Here is a 21,748-nt window from a genome sequence, read left to right on the forward strand (position 1 = left end):
ACAAGAACTGTGGTACAGGCCGGAGGTGTGGGTAGGAGGATTCACCATAGAGGGTGGGGAGCAGACAGGCAGATGTACTGAAACACTGCTAAGGGGAGCAGTAGGCGAGATAGGAGAGGTCTGCTGCCCCATGTGGGTCAGCTCCTGGCTGGGGATGGAGCTCATGCTGCAGTGGCTGCTGATAGCTTCATGGGTGCTGCGCATAACTGTTGGGCTACCAGAGAGGGCCCTAAACTGGAATTTCTAAACCAAAAGAATATTTTTAAAAATCTTCCAGATTAATACAAGTATTCCCAGTTTCTGGATAGCTTGCACTGTAAGCTTATTTTTGTCTCATTTAGTCAAATACCCAATGCCTGGCATAATCACTGAGTTCACCAGTTCTGGTGAATTATTAAGCAAGCTTCTTACTGCAAATTATACTCAGTGCAATTTATTTCTCAATTCTGCTATGTGTGTACTCTGCACACTTTCTCGTATCTGAGCACAATTTTCATTTAATATTTGTCTTCTTGACAAAGCAATATTTATGGTTTCTATAAGGGAAAGCAACATTCCTGAAGTATGGTAGAACTAGCAGCCGCAGGGGGTACAAAATCACGGTAATTTATCGCCTTGCTGTTGTACAATAATGCACTTGAGGTTTCCATTAGAAATGTATCCTGCTTTCAGGGCTGCAGACTTTACAAAGCCCACATTATGCAGCCTTAGTTCAAAATAAAAGAAATGGTTGCATTAGCAAATTCAAAATAGGCACTTATCTTTTTTGCATGAAGAAAAGACACATCATGAGTCCAGGTAGAGCAAAAACATTTAACCAACTTCAGACTTGTTGCCCCTGAATATTTGGACAAGGATTGGCTCTAGGGATCCATCCTTAGTGTTCTTCTCTTAAAATTGTCTTATCCGACTCTGCTCCCAAGATAAGGCTTTCTGAAATTCTCATTATTTACTTGTCTCCTCCCCAAGTACATGAGCTCTCGGGGAGCCCTGCAGGCCCACCAGGGAGTCTCTCTGGCAGGCACCCAGTGAGCAGCCATAAATCTGTAACCGGTGGCTGAAGCAATAGGCCAGGATTAGTGCTCCTGGTCACCCAGTATCAAATCAATGGGCCCAGTTTGTGGCTGCCTTTGGGATAGGGGAAGGGGGTTTCCTCACAAGCATTCATCTTCAGGAGACATCAAAGATAGCATTTTGTAGCTTAGAGCTAGGAAAGCTAGAAACTTGATACCCAAGAAGTTCTTTTAAAAGACACTGTGCCCTGATTTGGTGATGGGAAGCCCAAGGGGATTACAACTGAGATGGAAAAATGCACAAAATGATGTAAAAATAAACGACTATTATTTTTAAAAAACAAATACCCTGTGCCCATAGGAAAATATTTTCAGTTTGCTGCCAGGAAGAGGCCTCTTGAGTTTGTGGCAGAAGGCAGACAACCTCAACCAGGACACACACAAGCATGATGCAAGCAAAACTAACCAGCTTTCCTTGTTACATGGGACAATAGAGCTTTTTAGCTGTTGGGGTGAGTAAGAAATTTTGCAATAAATTTTATAAAAAAAGAAAAGCGCTCCAATGCCACAGCAGCACGAGTTCAATCCCCCACCAGGGAGCTGACCCACATGGCACAGCAGACCTCTCCTGGCCCGCCCGCTGCTCCCCTCAGCAGTGTATTTTTATAGATCTGCCTGTTCTGCTCCCCACTCTGTCTCTGGTGAATCTGCTTACCCACTGCACCTCTGGCCTGTACCCCAGTTCTGTATGCATAAGTAAATAAATTTTTAAAAAACAACTGATGACTTGGGCTTTTGAATTACCAAGTAAACTACAGACAAGTAAGAATACTTGGAGGCAAAAGCCTTGGCTGTATTTCCTTTAAAAAGCACTGGTCAAGCAACAAAATGCTTCCTCAGCCCCAATCCCAGTCCCTCTCTCACTTCTCTGTCAGCCTCGTGCTCCAGGTTCACGGCCAGGAGTCACACCTGTGGGTTGTGCTAAGCAACTAATTTAAGTCTCAATAAAACCCCTAGCCATGCTCGCTGTTTCATCTGGGGTCAAAACAAGAAAGGAAAAAGCAAATGCAAGATCTACTTCTGTAAGCCTGACCGGGGAGACTAGCTTGACCCAAAGCAAGATTATGCGCTAATAATCTTTACAGGAACAAACACGGTTTTCAAAAAATCACATCAGGAAATATTTGAGTCCATATAGGTAATTATTTTCTGCTTAATTAAAATTTCTCCATCAATAGCATCACTGGAAATTGGAGGGTTTAAAATGCAAATTGTAAAACCTTTCCCTTTTGATCAAGGTGCTGCAGACCACAGCCTGGGGCCAAATCCAGCTCAGTGCCGGGTGTTGGTAGAATGTTTTATTACAATAAAACTACCCCATTCTTGAGAATTGTGGCAGCTTTTCTGCCACTTCAGTGAGCTGAGTGGTTCTGATAGCAACTCTATGGCGTATAAAGCTTAAAATATTTACTGATAAATGCTAAATAATAGAAGAGTTTGCAGCGCCTCTCTTTGGTAATCACACAGAAACAGATGGCTACTCCCTCTGGAGCAGGGAGGGTCTCCCTGAAGTGCCTCTAGAGAAGCGGTTCTGCTGAACTCACAGCCTGGAATTAATCTCTGGGGCTGGGTCCACACTATTATTTGTTGAAGCTCCAGAATGGAGAACTAGAATGCGCGAGAGAAAAGAAAATGCAACAAAAAAACAGAGGTCCAGTGGCTGCTGGCATTTCCCCAGCTCCCCTGGCTCAGCTTTGACCCTTAGCCCCCTCCCCACCTCAGGCCCTGAGTTATGAAAGTCCTTTGCAGACTAAGAGTGGCTGTAACTCACAAAGTCGTCCGAGGTACCAAGGTTGCCATCCGCTCTCACTGCACGTTGCGGTCACCAGGGAGTTAAAGTCTGATGTCCTTTGCCTACTTCCCCCTTCACCGTCCAGGCCTAAGACCACTAAGTGATCACAGTGGACTTGTGGGGAGTTGTGGTGACCAGGTTCGGGTGAGGAAGGTATCCATGCAGCACCAAGACAGTTGACCAAGAGTCAGAGAGCAGAAGAGACAGGAGGCCACCCAACCGAAGGCCTGCGGTGTAGACAGGAGATTGAGGACCAGACGAGTGAGCCCCATGCATGAAATACTAAGGATATAGAAGCCAGGCACCTCCTACTTAGAGGACACCAAGTTACAATTATCAAAGGAGAGGTCAAGGTACTGGATTAGAACTGAAGATGGCTGATGTGAACATGTGATACATGCAAACATGCAGAGGCACATGTGTGCACAGCATACATTCACATACATAGATGCAGTCTACAGGAATGCGTGTACACATACGTGCCAGTTACCTAGGGCGGGCGGCTGAGGGCCTAGGAGCAGCGAAGGCTCAGAAGGAAGATCGGACTCCTCACTCACATCCTGCTTTCTAAATACCAGTTTCCTCTAAAAGGAGCCATAGTTCTTTAGAGAAATGTCTGCTTCCAGGATCGGAGCCTGAACTAGTTGGAAATATTTTCTTGCAATATAAGTGTTCAAGGAATGGTGGTGCACATCAGTAGGAGGCAGAAGTCTGCTGGGGTGGGCAACCCTGGCCAGGGCATCTGGCATCCAAATGAATAATTAAATGCATTCTGAGCATCCAAATGAATAATAAAGCATTATAATCCAGTGAATAACAAAGGAGACCACAGGGTTATACGGATAACACTTGTAAGTGTGTCAACCAAAGTTTCAATGAGGAACAGGCAACTCACAAGATTTCAAAGAACTACCTACAGAGTGATTATTAGCTACAGGAGGGAAATTAGTGGCTGAGTGGAGGAACCTGGAAGACACGCCTTTGATGGGTGATGAGTGGACACCAGCTTGGGCCCGGTGGCAGAAGGTATGTGCTGCTCAGAAAAGGTCTGTGTTGCTTCTGTGACGGCTGTGGAACCGGGATTGAGCAGACAAACCCAATCTGGGCAAGGTGCCTGTCAAGGTCACAAAAATCAACAGTTCTACAGTGAGAGATCAAAGAGAACAGAGTAAGTAGATCTGATGCCCAATGCTAGCCTGCAGCCTTTGGAGTAAAGGACGGTTGTCAGACGACCAGAGGGTCGTGACTCGGGTTAGCCGCCGAATGGGGTGACCTGTGCAGTGTACCCAGGTGGTACTTTCAGCGCAGAGGGTTGTGGGCCAGAGCGCTGCTCCTCAGGCTCAGCCACACACAAATCACCTGTCAATCTGGCTCGGCAGGGCTGCGCAAGGTCCTGCCTGCCTGGCCAGCTCGCCCGGAACCCCGTGCTGCTGGCCCAGCGGCCATGTTCTGTGTGGCCATGTCCTCCCCAGCCCATGCTAACCACGGAAACATCTGCCTCTTAAACGGCCACCTTTCCGCTGCTTGGGGCTCCTGACTGGCTTTCTAGCAGCCTCTCCCCTGTCCGCGCCCTGTCACTTGCTCCTCGATGCACAGGCAGAAGGCAGGTGTCCTGGACCAGCTCCGTTCAGCACCCAGGACTCTAAGAGGGCCGCGCCCGGGTGCCCAGACCACGCCAGTCAGATGCAGCTCTCGCCATCTTCTCGAGCCTCCTGGGCATCCTAGCGTTCCAGAGGCTCCGTCTTGCCTTCTGCCCCTAACTCCTAACAGGCTGGAAAGCTTTTCTCATCTCCACATACCCCTGCTCGTGGCAGTCACGTGACCTGGCTTGCCGACTGACTGTGTCTGTGTCTCCTCATCTATAAAGTGGTTACTGCCCACCATGTGGAGTTGTTTTGAGGATTGAGCGATCCCCATAAATTGTGCCGTGCTGTAACCTGGCGCAAGATAGAGACTCAATAAAGTTTTAATTGTCACTTGACTTTTGGGCCCTTGACCCAAAATAAGGGATGGCATCTCGCTGGTGTATTTTAGGTCATTTCTATGTTGAGCGTGGCTGAGCAGCACAGTTTGGGGACCCTTGAAGAAGAGGCCAAATATCCTGTCAGCAGTTACGTTCCCCTGGGCCCATTCATCCCTGCAGAGCCCAAGTACTCAGTTCACCCTTCACTGGTTCCCACCCTGTACTGAGCTGACTATATAAACAGGTATAAAAGGGAATAAATTAGCAACACTGTAGGTGTCCCCGAGGTATGGTTTCCAAGCTCCAACCAGCGATCACAAATCCCTTTTGTCTGTCTTTATTCTACTGCCATCCTGTGGCAGGCCCGTGCCACTGCAGCCCTGAGGTAGGCGAGCGGGCGGAGCCCAGCGTCTGTTCTGTGTTGGTTCTGTCCTCCTCATGCCGAGGAAGAGGCTCCCTGGGCGAAGGCAGTGCCGCTGACGGGTCTCCTTGACTCTCCCAGCAAAGGGCAGGAGTCTGGGGGTGAAGCATCAGTCTCGAATTGCTAGCTGGAGTCTGAACGTGAATCACCAGTCCTGACTTGATTTCTGTTTGATGAACCTTAGTGACAAATAGTACAGAACCACGAAGCCACTGCTGATGCCAATGAGGATGAGGTAGATAGTGTAGAGCGGGTAGGAGTCCAGGCCCATGTAGCTGAGGATCTGGGAACACAGACACCAGTGAGTCGGCCAGCACATGCTCCTATGGGTGCCATCCCTTTAGAAGCCCTTAGAAGCCTTTGGATACTTACATCATCTCCCCGGATAGGGATGGTGAGGTTGCCAACTGTCAAGGGATATGTTTGCTCTTTAAAGTGGATCTGCATCAGCCCTTCGAAACACCACCGGAGGAAGGACAATTTGGAAATCCAGGCAGGCACTGAAGACAGGGAGGTGTGTGTGATGAGATTCACGCTTGCCAGACACCTGCTTCCCAGGAAGCACCCTGGGTAGGCTGCTGGGTGGCTCTGACCCAGGGAAGCGAGTCCCCTGAGCAAGGAGGAGGGGAGAAAAAGTGCAGGGAGACAGCGGGCAGCTTGGGGTGTGGCCTGGAGCTGAGGGGTGAGTGGCATCAGGGCCTCCCTATGCTTGACCCATTGCAAGCTCCCATGTGACTCCACCCAACGGCACAGCAGCTTCACGGAACTCGGCAGCCCCCACACAGTGAGTGCTGAGTCTGCGGGCCCCACCCAGGGGCAGTATCGTGGGAAGGAGCAGAGGAGGAAGAGGCAAGCAATCCTGCCTGGGTTCGCCAGGAAAGGCCTGGCAGGGGGAGGCTGGTGGGCATTGGCACCCTGAGAAGAGAGGCTGCAGCTGAATGGGGAGTCCTGGCTGTGACGAGGGCTTCAGAAGAGCTGACGGAGGCAGCAGGGAGGAAGCTACCCAGCAGGGGCCTAACAAAGCAGCTCCATGGATTTGTGCCTCAGAACACTCTGCTGAGGAGATCTGGAAAGACCAGCTTCTCTGGGCCCTGTCTGCGGTAGTCAGAGGTCAGATAAAGCTAGGGCTCGCTGGAGGCAAGCGGAGAGGCAGGCTTGACACTGGTGAGTGTAGAGATGAGGGAGAGCCCAGGGTGACCTCTGCGGGGCCCTGCAGAAGCTGCATACAGGACAGCTGGCCAGGGCACCTGTTCCACACCCAAGCAACAAGCTTTCTCTCCAGAGGAAAGACAAGTGGCAGACTCCACCTGGCCACTTGGAAACCTCAAGAACGTGAGCAGGCCAGGAAAGCAGGCCTCACCTGTCCACAGGTTGTCTAGCCTTATAATGAAGCCCCCGGTGAGGTAGAAGGAGTTGTAGAGAGCGTTGCCACAAAAGGAGGACATGTGGAAGGTGGGGAACAGGGCTGCGGTGGTCAAGGCCATGGTCCTGCAGCAGAAGACCACCAGCCACACCAGCAGGAAGTGTAGCAGGAAGGGCTCCGGCCCCGGGCGCAGGTTGGTCAGCCAGTAGGTGGGCATCCCATAGATGATGATGTAGGCGCAGTGTTCTGGAAGCTCCCCTAGGATCTACAATGGACAACTCTCGCATGGATGTGGAATTAACCACTTAGTTTGCTGTTATCCCCTCAACATTCAGGGCAGCAACCCACCATGCCAGCCTTTCTGTCTGCTGACCAGGCTGCTGCAGGGCAGGTGGGTGCAGGCAAGCCGAATGGGACCCATGGCATGAATGCATGCAAGAGCATCTCCAGGCAACTCAAAGATGTTTCCCTCAGAGGTGAGCATGGCAGGGGGCTACTGCTCCCCTAAGACCTGACTCCTGGTCTTCACCTTCCCTGCCCAGACCTAGTCACTGTATGGCTGTGAGATGGTCGCATAACCTCCCTGAGGACCCCCTTTCTCAAAATGAGAGCCAGCCCCTGCTGAGCGGCTTCCAGGGGTGTAGAGAGAGTGAAGCTGCGAGCTATACTGTTGCAATCTCAGCTCCCCACAACTTCTGTATGGGTTTCTGCTGACCAGGAAACTGTTGTTCTTGGTGTAGGGTCCTGGCCTTCTGGGAAATGCTTAACATCATGGTTGTGAAATACAAGACAGCCACTGGTGAAGCAGCACCCCAAGCTGCCCACAGGGTGTGCACTTTTCTGTGCCTCAAGCCCTGACCTCCAGCTCACTCACACTCAGCCCTCCCAGTCACCTTCGCAAAGAAATATGGCCCCGCGGTGTACAGCCCGTCTTCCAGCTCATAGTAAAGCATCGCCCTCTCTGAATGACCTAGAAAGGGAGGACAAAAAGAATGAAAAGGTGAAATTAATTTACACTATCTTTGCTTTTGAGTCTGAGTGCAATGCAGAAGAGTTAGATTGTATACATTCCTTACACGGTTGAGACCACTGTGGCCTGAGTTTGAGCTCCAGTCAGGGAGCGACCCACAAGGCACGGCAGACCTCTCCTGTCTTGCCCGCTGCTCCCCTCAGCAGTGCATTTCAGTAGACCCGCCTGCCTGTTCTGCTTCCCAAGTCTATTTTCGGTGAACCTTCTCACCCCCTCCCAAACTTCTTGCCTACACCCCATTCTTCTACCAAAAAAGAAAAAGGAAACAGGCGGGCGCCCAGATAAAGTCATCCTGGTCTCGATGTTTGTGCCTCTGTGACTTGTGTGTTTCTGTTAAGTATAAATCCTGTGAGGACAGGAACAGCTAAGACTCCTTGGTCATTTGCTTTCATTTGCATGCTTGTATTAATGTGTGAACTTGAAAAGAGCAATTATTGTCTTTTATTTCACAACCATGATGAAATTATTTAGCACCAGGGCCAATGACACTCACACTTGGCAATGACATCCAGGATCACGTTGAAAGGGATGAGAGCCCCGATCATGAATAGGAGGGCCATCGTGTCCATCAAGGGGAGCTTGATGGCCCCATGATTGTAGTAGAGGAAGCCGATGATGAGTGACATCAGGCAGGCCTCTACCCCGTGGACCAGGAGAGTGGGCAGGTCTCGGAAGTCGTTGGAAATCTGACGACTGAAGAAACAAAAGAGGTGCGGAGGGACCGGCATTCTACAGCCCCAAGAGCTAGGGAACATCATCTAATTTCTCTAATGCTCAATTTTCTCACCTGTAGACAGGGGGGCGAGACCCACCTCACAGAGCCACTGTGAGACAGAGGGTAACGGACAACAAGCCCATCTCATGGGAGGCGCTTGATAAATGACCGGCTGAGCTAGCAGGGTTACATTTTACTTAAAGTTATCCTGAGGGAAAAAATGACCAATCGGTCCATAAAGACATTCGGATAAGGGCATCGGCTGTGTCCTCGTAAGAGAAATCCTGAGACTGTTCTGACCATCGGTAGGATTCAGGGGCTGGAAGTTATAACTGCATTAGGATGCCGAGGAAGACCTGTTTTTTTCTACTGACTCTACCTCACACTTCCTTCTCCAGGTTCACTTTAGACCCAAAGGGTCTGATTTGACGCAACAACGACTTTTGGTGATGGAGGCCAGGAAATGGCAATTACCGTATCAGGGTGGTAAACTGATGCGCAGGCCCAGGCAGCTTGGCAGGAGGCGGGAGCGGATTGCTGTCTCTCGGGAGGCCCGGGCTGTGCCGAGGGAGAGTGTGTCATGGGGGTGGGGCCCCCGCTGTGGGGCTCTGTCACTATAGGCGCCCGAGCCTCCTTACCTCCCTGCACAGGGGTCTGTGCTTTCTGTCACCTCTGCTCTCCACAGGTAGTCATCAAAGTCACGTACTTTCTCTCGAAACAAGGCAGCAAGTGTCTGAGCCTTCTCCCTGGTAGCTGCTTCCCGCTCTTTACTTCGCCTATCGATGCTGGTCAAGTCCACTGTAAACAGAGCATGTAGGGCCATGGGTGACCCAGTTTGCTTACAGGATTCATCAGCCCTGGGGGGCTCCAGGGTATGCTCCCCACCATGGAGCATGAAATAAGGCGAGAGCAGAGAGTAGCAGAGACACCCAGGGTTGCTTTCCTGCCCTGCTGGGGCCTGGCTCCATCCAAAGGGGAAAGGACAACAGTGGAGGACCTACAGGCAAGGCCTCCACGCCTCCCTGACCCGGTCATCATGGGACAGTCCCAGGACAGAGCAAGAGGCATTGAGCCTCCACAGCCACACACCCAGCCACAGTTAGGCCCCCGGCTGCCTCCCTGAAGCTTGTGAGGACCCCTTGGCCACAAGTGCATGTTGGGTAAGAGGATGAGCAGTCAGGGCTCAGACTAGTCTGGGCTGATGACCTTTCTGTTGTCATGCAAATGAGTAACTTGGTTTCTCCAGCAGCCTGACCTGAAGGTGGTATGTTTTGGCCAGAGGGTACCAGGGTCCAAGCTATTATATGCAGATTTCTCACTGCCCCAGGAGAAGGAGGTGTAAGATCAGCTGCAGAACAGCCTTCTGGTTCCCATGTGGGGAGCACCTGGTAGTTCCAAGTCACAGCCTACTCTTAAGGGGCCCCAGTATGCCAGAAGGGCACAGAACGGCCTTCATAAAACCAGCAGAAGGGGTCTCCACTCCTCCCTTTTGTAAATACCTCCTCGCCTCTCTGCCTCTTCTCTCCTATTTTCATGATACACTTCAAGGCAGGACAACCAGGGTGGGGTGTAAACCCCTGTGCCCCCTCACCCCCAGAGCTATGGCTCTGAGCCTCTGGGCACACCCTAGGTTGTTGAGGGTCACATACCCCAGAGCTGGTAGTAGGATCCCCCATATTAAAAAATATATATATGATAATAATATAAAATAAGGAAAAAGAGGCGGTATTGTAGGTCTGTACAGGCATTTGACTTCTGGTAACCCCTGTCTGGGGTTACTGCATGTTATTCCATCAGGTTGGCAGGTGCCCTCTGCCCCCTTATTTGAGGATGGCCAGCCTGAGGCTGAAAGACTGGCAGGAAGCCAGTCTGGTGCTGATATCTGCGAGTTCACACAGTGCAAACACACAGGGTGAAAGCCAGTGGCGAGAAAGTGGCCAGTTCTCTGTTGGGCGGGCGGAGGGGGGGAGATGGAGTGTTGGTACCAGGAGGAGGGTGTGGGTGGCAGGGCCAGCAGTCTAGGTAGGCACACCTGGTGGGATTCCTAGTTCTGTGCCTTGTACAGAGGGTTCAGTTCTTCCAGCTCAGGCCCCTTCATTTGTAAAGGGGCGTGAGGGTGAGGGTCAGAGGGACACCCTCTGGGGCCTGGCGCCATCGGGCTGCTGTCTGCCCTCAGGAGGATGGGCTCTTCACCATGCATATCAGTGAGGCCCTACACCTGGTTGGCCTGGTTAGTCTGGGGCTCAGGGGGCCTATGGGGAGGCCATGCTGCTGCTTCCTGGACCTGGAGCATCTGTGGGGTCTTTCTGCCATCCCCCTGCTGCTGCCAGGACAGGCACCCGAAAGGCAACTGTGGACCCCAATAAAGCAAGGGGAACACACTTCCCCTGAGGGCCATGCACTCAGGCCTGAACACAGGAAGCTAACTGTGTTTTGAAAGCAGTTTTCATGACTAGAGCTTCACTGCCGATGACCCCACCAACTGGGCGTGTCCATGCTCTGGGACCCCGGTGCCTCCTAGTGCCTTGGGGTTCCCGCCACAGCTTTAAGATTTCCTGGTGGCCTCCTGACCTCAGACATTCTAATTTTCCCCACAGAGTATGAAGAAAGACCACAGCTGTAGAAACTGATCCAAACCCCTGATCCTAACCCTCTTGGGTCAAGCCCCGGGACTTGCAGTTTCCTTGTTTTTTGTGCCCACAAGATACTTCTCCCACCTATCGCGGAGGTGCTTTTACCAGGCCTGGGTCCCTAGTGTGTGATACTTGGCAAAATGATGCATGCTCTGCTCCCCGCTCTGCCCCTGCAGTCCTGGATTCTGAGCTGCCCAGAGCATCTTCTCACCATGCTCTGGCACCAGGTGAAAAGCTGGGGGAGCCCTGTGTACCAAGTGCCCTGCCCCCTGGCTCACCATAGAAGTCCGCAGGGTTGCTGTAGCGAGGGCAGGGGTGGCCGATGGCTGTAAAATACTGGACCATGTGCTGGGCCGCTCCCAGGTAGATGGTAGTGCCCGATGTCATCAGGAGGACCAGGTCAAAGAGCCTGAAGATGTCCGACCGTGGCTGATGGAGGGAGATGAGCACCAACCTGTTCCCTTTGGCCAGCCTGGACAGGGTCTTCACCAGATTGTGAGCTGTGAAGCTGTCGAGCCCAGAAGTAGGTTCATCCAGAATGAGGATCCCTTCCCAGCAGAGAAAAGACCCCCCATTGAGTGTGTGGCCCAGCTGAGGTGGGCAACACAGGCCCCTCCCTCATGCCCCAAGGGCCCGTGGCACACACCTGGATTCCACAGAAGCTGCACCCCAATGCTGACTCTTCGCCGCTCACCCCCGGACACCCCGCGCACGTACGTGTTGCCCACGCGCGTGTTGGCGCATTGCCGCAGCCGCAGTTCCGCGATCACGTCGTCCACCTGCCCCCGGGGAGAAGCGCGCAGGCTTTAGAGGCCCCTGCGGGGTCACTCGGGGCCAGACAGTGCCCCAAAGTATAAAACACCAGCTCCCCCCTACGGGTTCAAAGCTCCCTTCTTCATTTCCCGGATTGTGTCTGTGCAGCTCCCGCCTGCAGGGCGCTGTCCTGTCCTGTCTCTGGAGTGTGGGGAACATGGCCCCAGGCTCGCTACTGGCCCAAGGACCCCCAAACAAGTAAACAGACCCCAAATCCACATTATACATTTTGTCCCCTGCTGTGAAGGGCCCGTGGGGGCATGGGGGGCTTGTGGGGTGAAGATGGAGGGGAGGGGTGTGGAGAAGAGGACTAAAGGACAGGCGGAGCCCCTGGCGGACTTTCTGATGCTGATGCTGACCCCTGCGGTGGGGAGGTAGGAGGCTCCGAGGGCAAGGAAGGTCATGGTTTGGGGGTGTCACCAGGGTCAGTTGGTTACCCTTTTGTCACGCTGGGCCTGGGAGAAGGTTCTGGGCAGACGCAACTGAGCAACAAACGCGAGGGTCTCGCGGACAGTCAGGTTGGGGAGCAGCTGGTCGTGCTGGCGCACGTGGGCCACGCACTTCCTCACCAGCTGAGGCGTGCTGGGCTGCCCGTTGATCCAGATTTGCCCGGATTTATTCTTGCCCCCTGGGCCTCGTCCAGTGATCACATCCAGCAAAGATGCTCTCCCACAGTCTGCAAAATCAGCAAAGACACCCTGAGAACAGAGCTTCTGAGGGGCCCAGCCTGGAAGTCGCTGCTCGCTGCCTCGGCTCTAGCCACGCCGGACGCCTCTAGCCTCGCAGAGGTGACCAGCCCCCTGGGCAGACCCAGCTCCTGAGCTTCGGGACATTCATCTGCTCACTTAGGGGGTTAGACGCACACTGATGTTGGAAGTTCAGGTGGGGACTGCCACGGGCTAAGTTGGGTGTCCTGCAGTGCTAAGCCTTCTCCCGATGCCCCCCACCCCCATTCCCGGCTCCCCACCTCAAGCAAGACTTCCTAAATTGCACGGTGAAGCCTAACTACTTGGGCTGCAAACATGCTGGCTACATTTCATCATTCAACGTCACTAGGCTCAAAAGCTGGCTTTGTGGGAAAGGCTAATCTAGAGAATTAATAGGGTGTCTTTTTGAAAATGCAAAAAAACTCTATTGAGAAATATGGGAGAAGAAATAGAGAAGTAACAGATGTATAGATGATTTAAAAATTACAGCACAGTGTACCTGTGTGTTCTGAATTTCCCTACATCCATCTCTCTTAAAATAATTCTTTTTTTGCATCTCTTACTTTTTTGGTCTCTTATTTTTATCAATGGTGCTTTTTTACTTTAATCTATTGCACACATGTGAACACCATCCACTTTTGAATGACAGAACAATTTCTATTGATTTGGGAAAGTAAGCTTCAGTTTGGATCAGATTTCCAAAAGTATTCCAGGTGACTCTTTGACAAATATTAGTTGGGTTCAGATTCTGGAGGCACCTTCTTGGAAACCATGCTGAGAGCAAGTTCTGTCCAACTCACCCAGGGGTGGTTTTGGTTTCCTTATTGAACATTTCTTTTGGGGGAGCAACTTTTCCAAGTTCTTTTCAAATAAGGAAAATGCCAGTCCTTGACATGTAGCCATGACTCCTTGCCACGCTCACATGTGTCCTGCAGGTAACCACATGCCTTCAATGCTAAAAACCTAAACAGGAAGCTTCCCAGTGATCCTTCCATTGACCAGCTAGTTGCTCTCAATGTGGGGTGCACACTGCATACTGCCTTTTCTGTGGGAGCTCAGATGGTGCAAAATAGCCAAGAGAGGAGCCAGAGGGAAGACTGTGTCAGATATTGGGATAGCAAAGGTCCCTGGACAGGACAAGGAAAAACTGCAGAAATTTTCCTGTTCAATTGGCACTGGTCCTATGGGCTGGTAAACAAGATGTTAAACCATATGACTTCAGACCTGGACACTCACTCCCATAAATTTCCTTGGCACCTTGGGTTTATGGTTGTTATTGTTTTGCTGGTTTCTCCCAGCGTGGTCATTCCTGAGTTATCTTTCCACAACTTATCAAGTTAACTCCTATGGGAAAAGGAAGAGTTAAAGGACTCAGGAGCAGAGGGAGTCACAGAACTTGAGACTGGACCTGTTCACCTCGGAGCTGTGGGCGCTCAGCCTCGAGGAGGTGTTTACCTCAGGGCTAGTCCCAAGTGCTGCCCCAGCAAGCTGCACTTGACTGGCGCCCACAATTAGCCATAATAATGGACACTAGCCAAGTCCACTCTCCTTGCTTTCCCAGACAATAAAGATTAATCCCTTTGTCCTCAAATCCCATTCCTGAAACTTCCATCTGCCCCTAGACCCAGAACCTCCCCCATTCTCTCATGCCCAGAGAGTTCTCCCCAGGGCACTTATTTCTTGCTCTTTTAATAATCAATAAACGCTGACTCCTCCTCTGCTCTCACCCGAGTCTGTGAATTCCTCTTTTCAATTTTGACCAGAGGGTCTCAAAAGACCTTCCCCGACTTGGGATCAGGACCCTGTTGTCTACCCCATGACTGGCCTGAGGAATTGTGGACAGCCCCTGGCATGTTAACTCATTGGCCGCTTCTGTGGGGAGGATGGGATCAGAGGGACTGTAGACCTGCTCCCTTGTCTGGAGATAATAGCAGACCCAGCTAGTGGGAGCACCAGGGACTTTGCCAGTGGGGTTCCCAGCCAGGGAGCAGAAAGTGAGGTTCCCTAAACAAAAGAATCTTATGAGATTTTCCAAGGAAACTGCCTGGAGTGATCAGAGAGTTGCTCCATGAAACAGGACAAGAGCCTACTGGCATTCAAGGCCCTTCTAAAAGGGCTGACATCTCCAACAAATCAAAAATATCCATGGTTACTGCTGATCTTGCATAAGATGCTAAACTGTCTGGGGCTGCTTCAAGTTATTTTTAAAAATTACCCAGCATTCTGTGTGTGTGTGTGTGTGTGTGTGTGACATAAAGTATAATGGATAAAACTAAGAAGTCACTTTAATTTCAGTCAAGTAAACCTGAAGCTAAGTAATGCTGAAGTCAGGAACCTTAGAGATTGCTCAGCGTCATTCCTGCTTGACTTCTCTGAACTTCACTCTCCTAAGCACAAATCAGGGGCATTGAGAGCTCCAGAGCATAGGTAGTCAGCATTAACCTTGAGGCTATCTCAGGGTATATGTGTCACCAATTCTCAGTTTATAAAGAAGCAGTGGGGACTCCAAGAAGTCACAGGGAGTTACAAAGATCAAGGAGGCCTCTGAAGGATCTACTTTCTCTGTAGATCAGAATTATAGGGGCAGGGCCAGATGGGTGGGGCTTGATTTCTGGATGTCATTTCAGTTACAAAGTGCATTTAGACAACATATCATTTGATCTTTGGTTAGACAATAAACCAAACTTCCTTATCAGAAGACTGTAAAAATTTGCAGCAGATGTTCAAAAAATTGAGTAATCAATACCTCTGGAAATGATTAATTAAAAGGTATAAAGTGCCTTGTCTGACACTAGGTAAGGATGTCACAGGCACATGCTTTGATCTGAGAGTCAGAAGGTCAAAGTTCTAGGTTTAGCTGTGCACTAAAGTGTGTCCTCAAACCACTCACTCAACGTCACGGACTTCAGTATTCTCATCTGTCAAATGTAGGTGTGTGTGCATGTGAGCATGTTGGGACAGAAGAACACTCTAGTTATCGAGGAGTAGGTCATTTTACAAATGCTCCTTAAAGAAATTGCCACACTGGTGAGAAGAAAGAAAGGTAGTACATAACAAAGAGGATGATCTCTGTTCTCCAAGCCCCCCTTCAGCTCACCTGCGCTCCCAACTTCAAATTCGCCTGCAGATGAGACCTGCTGAGTGCTGTGAGATTCCTGATCTTTGCAGCTGTCTGAAGGTCACACTACCACTTATAAGGGTATCTGAGATGCAAGAGTGGGGCTGTGACCAGTGCTGTCTGACCGCCACCAGAATCTGCCTGAGGGGAGCAATGAATGGGTACTCCTTGTGCTAGAGGACTCCCTGAAGTTGATGCCTCTGGGAAAGATTTCCCTCCAATGTTATTGGCTTTCCTATCATTTATGTAGCTATATGATATGGGGGTACAAATCCACACCTCCACATGTGCACAAATGCAGGGGATCCCCAAGGACAGGCGTTGTAACTGCAAACACAGGAGGCACCATCACTGCGCATGTCAGAAACTCCCTTGCTCTCCACTGCTCTGTTGTTTGATTCTACTACTCAGCATAGTGTTCTGTGAGCAGCATCCATTTGCCCAAGGACCACTCTGCCCAAGTACCACACTCCCTATGAGCCCTTCGAGGTACCTGTGCTCCCTATGATGGCCAGCATCTGGCCACTCCTCACTTTGAAGCTCAGATTCTGGATCCCCAGCTCAGGAGAGTTCTTGTGGGATGTCCAAGGCATCTTGAACTGAGCCAGGTGCTCAAACCAAGGCACCTGGGAGGCCAGGTCCACCTATGGGGAGACAACGGGAGATTCCTCAGGGAGGAACTGGGGGGTGGGGTGGGTCTTCAGCAAGTTCTGTCCAATTTGTCACAGGAGACATAACCTGCTGCTGATATACAACAGCCTCAGGGGGCTCCACCCAGGCTCTACCTCCACCTGGGTGCTGGACCCCACCTGGCTGAGGACTTGAACCTGCAGTTGCCAATTCTGAAGATCAGCTATAAAAATCGTGTGTAATTACAGAACAGAAATCAAACATCTGAAGCAAAATGATTTGTCTTTGTTAAACAATAATAGTAATTTACGAATGACTTACCTAGTGTTTACCATGTGTAAGGAATTTATATCCATTATCTCATTCAATCCCTATCAACATATGTACTATTAGAATCCCTGTTTGGTTAATGAGGTTCAGAGCAGCGAAGTAACTTGCTCCAGGCCAGCTACTAAGTAAGTGGCAGAGCAGAGAAAGACCGTGGGGTGCCCGTGGGGTGGCCCGTCAACCGTAGGCAGCCAGACAGGGGCCTCGGACCCTCCTCTTTCCACCTGGGCCACCTGGGGTCTGACCCCAGGGAGGAAAGGGAAATAGGGATCTTTGAATCTGACCAGGGGATTCCAGAGAACCTCTGCAAGTTCAGCGGTCCTTGCATTCTGGATGTTTTATCAGCCTCAGGAAGAATACATTTTATAAAACAGATGTGAAACGGATGAAATCTGAATAATATCTATAATTAACACCATTATACCTTGGTTAATGTGGTTAATGTCTTAATTTTGATATGGATATGTGAAATGTTAATGTTAGGGGATGTTGGACAAAGAATACATGGAAATACCATTTTTCCAACTTTTCCAAAAATTTTAAATTGTTTCAAACTCTAAGGCCAAAAAAATGTCTTAGAGAGTTCTTTCCCACAGGGTCGTACTTTTGCACTGTGTTTTCACAGAGGTCTACATTCTCTTTTTATACCTCTCCACCTCATGTTGTAATATGTGTCACTGGTGAGGGAGGGCATCTCTGTAAGGCTTGAGGCATCTTCATGGACTGGAGTCTGTCCTGAGGAACAGAGGGACCCCAGCCAGTGCGGCTCACCCGTCACCCCTCCCTTCTACTTGGGGGACCTGTTTGATCTCCCTTGCTTCTCCCCGCACCTTGCCCTCAGGTGTGCCTCTACCTGGTAGTTGAGGTCTCGGACCTCCAAGGTATTGGAACGGCCACTGTAGGTGAAGTAGAGACTGTTGTCACTTTCAGAGGAGAACAAGCTGTCCTGGAAGCCCTTGTGGGAGACATCACACGCGAGAGGCTCCTTCTGCTGAGGACATAGCAGAAAGCAGGCGTCAGAGACTCAAGAGGGCAAGTCGCAGCCTGCATCTTTGAGGTCCTGAATTGACAAGAGGTGGGTCTGGGCAGATGCAACCCAAGAGCTCAGGAAGTGGGAGCATTTACTCTTTCCTTCAGAGAGAGCTTTGGGGTTTCCTTTCTATGCAGTTCGTGGACCCAGAGAAGCTCAACCACAAGCTGATGGATCCTGACCCCACGCCCTCTATGGCAAACAAGGCCCTACCTGTGGACAAGAGAGAGTTCTGTGGCCTCTGTGCACCAGGAAGACGTGAGCTGGGCTGATGTTTACCTCGCTTTTCCCAGCATCTGGCTTACTATCTGCAAGTGTCAGACTGCACATACCCAGCATGAGAGAAGAAAGCTGCTGTCAACAAGCTAGTAAACAAATCTGTGAAAATGACGTCCTGGGAAGAGTGGCATCTTATTTTGATGAGGGGTTTTGAGCAACAAAGTCATTGGAGATACAGTCGCAAACTTCCAGAGAAAGTCCCTGTTATCGTCATTAATCAGCATGTCGCCACCATCAGCATCATCATCTTGCTATTCTTCATCAGCCATTGCAATGTTTCATGGTGCTGACTGATACCTCTGAGCGGAATCAGCCATCAGCGGGTCTGAGTTCTTTCTCTTGTATCACTTCTGTCATTTACATCATTCAGACTGTAACAAGGAAAACCCTACTTCTAGATTTCCTTTTTCAAAGTGTTTGCTTTCTCTCTTGTTTATACAGTTCAGAAAAAAGGAATGTGTTCCTGAATCAGTTCCTATTGACTCAGTCTTCTTCCCTTCAAGCCACTGATCTCACCCTGATGCATTTACCCAGTCAAGCAAGCATCCAATAAACCTTATTGGAAGCCCATATCAGGCGTCAGCTGTGGCATTTGGCACAAGACAGTGAAAAAGGCAATAGTCGAGAAACTTAGTCTTTTGACTTTCCAGTGCATGCCCAATACCCAAGTGTGCTTTATGTGAAAATGGCTTTTCTTATAACTCATGTAAAAATAATATCTGATTATTGCTGTCAAAGTATTGCATACCAATGGAAATGGAGAGAAGTAAATGCAGGCCACCAACTGTTGCAGGCCAAGAATAACCCCAGAGTGCAGGGACAGGATGGAAACAGCAGGCAGTAGCTACTTAACTTGCTTAATATTTGTTTATTACCACACACATACTCAACCATGCAGAAAAACATGGGAAAGAAAGACCCCTAACCAGCAGAAGGACTGGAGGAGCAGGAGGATGCTGAGGGAGAGAGGAAGCAGATGGTGCAGGGGGCTTCTAGGCTCTTGCTGGTGGGTACACCGCAGTCCACTCTCTCTAAGCTGGCTTGTCTTGAAATACTTCGAGAAATCTTTTCAGCTGGAGAGAGCAGGCCTGGAGTAGAATATCATTATCCTCCCACCTCACCCTGCCCCCGGGGCTGCCATCCAAGGTGAGGCCAGAGGTGGAGGCGGAAGTGGTGAAGGGGTCTCTGCCCTCAGAGATGGGGGGCGAAGCTTCTGGGGTGGGAGGGGCACGCACAGCTCAGAACGCTGTTGTTTCCCAAAGGTCTGTCTCTCACCCACCACCACCAGCCCAGGCACAGCCTAGTTTTTCTATTTTATTTTGTTAGCCTCCCAGACATTCTACCAATTGTTGAGAGAGATACTTGTGCTAACGTGTATCTTGTTTGTTTAGTTTTTCAAAGCAGATAGCGGCAGGAGAGACATTAGTCAATTGTCATAAGATGAATTCGATCAGAAATTGTTTCTTCAAGCAAAAACCTGGCCCAAAAGTCTCCCCAGTTAGATATCGGGGTAAAGGGACTGCTGAGGAAGGAGGGCTGAGCATTTTGGGTCTGGAGCAAGTTCAGGTGGGTTCTGATTTCCAGGAGCGCGCTTTGCGGTGAAGGGTGCTGGGGTCCAGGGGAGTGACAGAGAATGAGAAGGAAGGAAAGAGGGGGGCATAGAGGGGCGTGACCTCCTCCTCAGCTCCCCACAGCACCCTTTCACTGGGCCTAAGCCTCATCCACCATCTGACGCTGGTGCCTGCTAGAGCTGCTCCAGCTGTTCAACTTTCAAAGAAGAAAAAAGATGAAAAGAATCTGTGGCTGGGTTGGAGACAGCCTCTGTCCCATTTTGAAATATTTTCCTTGCCTCTCAGGAAGGATTTGTTAGACGCTTCCTGAGGTTTTGACAAATTCTCTGTATTTTTCAAATACTTAAATATCTATTCCACTGACATCTTAATCAGCACGACTGTCAGAACATCACTTGAATTTCTGACAGGTGACACCCCAAAAAGCAAAAGCAGGTTTATTTGTAGGTAACCAGCTCTGCTCCTGCTGGGCTACATTGTAATTTCTCCTTATATTAACTTCTGATCAAATTCCTGAGTCAGAAGCATAGACTAAAGAAAACTCAGGGAGAACAAGTTTCTTGTTCTCAGATGAGGAGCCCATGTCCTCAAAAAATGCAGTGATGTGCTGAGGACTGGTGCCTGGGAGGAAGCAGGGGTGGGGTGCAGAGGTGCAGAGGGGAGCCCAGACTTTTACTAAGCATTCAGTGCAGCTCTCACTCAGTCTGCCCAAGACCTTGTCCCCTCTGGCCATGCTCTTGGCTGTGGACTGAGGAGTCTGTGGGCCAAGGCGTTTGCTCTTCCAGGTACCCAGGACCCCAGGATTCCCTGTGCAAATAGCCGCAAGTCCATTCCCAGGGCCAGCTGGAGCCAGGTCCATCCTGCTGTGAACTGCCAGTAACCCCCAACCAGGTTCCCCAGGCCACCCGGCAAGGGTCTTAGGTGGTGTGGTTGGAATGTGGGGTAGCAGGATGGGCTGACCACACCGGATGGGGTGACCACACAGACGTGTATCACGTTGCCTTCAGAGCTGAGGGTGGGCAGAGAAGGGGGCTTGAGAATCAACTGCAAGCTGATCCTCCAGCACTACCACACCCTAGCTGCTGCTTCAAAAAGCTCTAGAACTTCTGAAACTGCATCTGGCCTTCCATGTTGTAAGAAAGATGGGGAAGGGAGATAGAAGCTATTTAACAGTTCTTAGGGAGATTGCACATGACCTTGTCCTGTTATTCCCTGCCCAGTTAGGGGCAGACTATCACTTGGCACCTTGAGTAACAGAATTGGAGAAAAAGTCATGGGAAAGGGCAGGCACCGTGCAAGCACCCCTGGTTTGGCAGTTCTAAGCTGTGGTGGCTGAATGGTCGGACTTTTGGAGAGAAGGTATCCCCAAAGCTGCCCTTGACTTTATAGTATATGAGGCTGCTCCAGTTGTGGTGAGGACCCCTAGGGCCCCTGGCAAGGACTGGCCCAAATGGCTGCAGACCTAACCAGTAATGGCCTGGCTGAAGTCAGGTCCCAGCAACTCAAAGCCCAACAAAGTATTAGAAGCCTCAGTACTTGTGATACAGTGAGGGTGAAGGGTGGGAAGTGTTCCCTATTTTCCAATTTAGTCTCCTGTTTCAAACCCCACCCAAAATGTTTCTGTCGAAGGCCATTTCTAGGTACAATGAAGGCAGAAACCTGGTACCCCAGTCTCTTGACCCCACGGCTGAGGCCTATTGCTTCCAGCTCCCTTCCAGATCTCACGGTTGCTAGCTATAGTGCTATAGAGCATACGCTGCAGTGTCCCACAAAAGCCACCAGTTTCATCACTTCACTGCCACTGAGACTCTGAGTTTGACAGCCACAGAGACAAGAAGACACCAGAGCCCCTGGTATGTGTGAGCACAATTTAGAGGTGCAGTCTTATGGGAAAAAGCCACATCAGCCCAGGTGGCAAGCACACTATGTGCCTATAGGAAGGCACTTCATGTCCCCTCCAACCCCAGGCCCCTGCCTCAGCCCTTTGATGCGCGAAACAGAGCCCTGCCATCCATCCTCACTTTGCTTGTGCTCTTGGTGGTGTTAGAATAGAAGTTCCTGACAGAAGAGAGGTCTGAATCCTCTAGTACCCCCAGAGACTTCCCATCACTCACCAAGGCATTCTGGGGAGCAGCCTCAGTCCACTGCCCTGTGTCCTCTGAGGCCTTCTCAGCCATGGGGCCCCCTTGCTGCCGCTTCCTTTAGATGGCCACTGCTGCCTGCCAGGGCCAGTGTTTTCTCTTCTCCAGAGCTGGGCCCCTCTGGCTCTCGTTTGCTGTGCCA

At 50.5% G+C, this 21,748-nt stretch overlaps 1 protein-coding gene across 1 annotated transcript; it reads right to left on the reverse strand.

The window, feature by feature from the left end:
• Positions 1-5,394: 5,394 nt before the first annotated feature.
• On the reverse strand, positions 5,395-21,642 carry ABCG8 (ATP-binding cassette, sub-family G (WHITE), member 8). Its single transcript, XM_012727405.1, has 13 exons — positions 21,580-21,642; positions 17,439-17,540; positions 16,122-16,272; positions 12,241-12,479; positions 11,637-11,769; positions 11,269-11,538; positions 8,996-9,155; positions 8,832-8,915; positions 8,136-8,335; positions 7,506-7,582; positions 6,610-6,877; positions 5,622-5,749; positions 5,395-5,532 (listed from the first exon to the last, which is right to left on the reverse strand). Exons 1-13 carry the CDS (start codon positions 21,640-21,642, stop codon positions 5,395-5,397), a joined length of 2,013 nt encoding a protein of 670 aa, XP_012582859.1.
• Positions 21,643-21,748: the final 106 nt, after the last annotated feature.

Source organism: Condylura cristata, unplaced genomic scaffold (genome assembly GCF_000260355.1).
Source record: "Condylura cristata isolate star-nosed mole 26May11 unplaced genomic scaffold, ConCri1.0 scaffold00020, whole genome shotgun sequence".
NCBI lineage: Eukaryota > Metazoa > Chordata > Mammalia > Eulipotyphla > Talpidae > Condylura > Condylura cristata.

Bases quoted from the DNA above. Each gene is read 5' to 3' on its own strand.
- ABCG8 (XM_012727405.1), bottom strand. From the start codon at position 21,642: ATGGCTGAGAAGGCCTCAGAGGACACAGGGCAGTGGACTGAGGCTGCT. The intron at 11,770-12,240 runs GTAACCAACTGA...CCCCGGGGGCAG, and splicing joins AGGCCCAGCGTGACAAAAGG to GTGGACGACGTGATCGCGGA. The intron at 5,533-5,621 runs GTAAGTATCCAA...CTGTGTTCCCAG, and splicing joins TCCCTATCCGGGGAGATGAT to ATCCTCAGCTACATGGGCCT.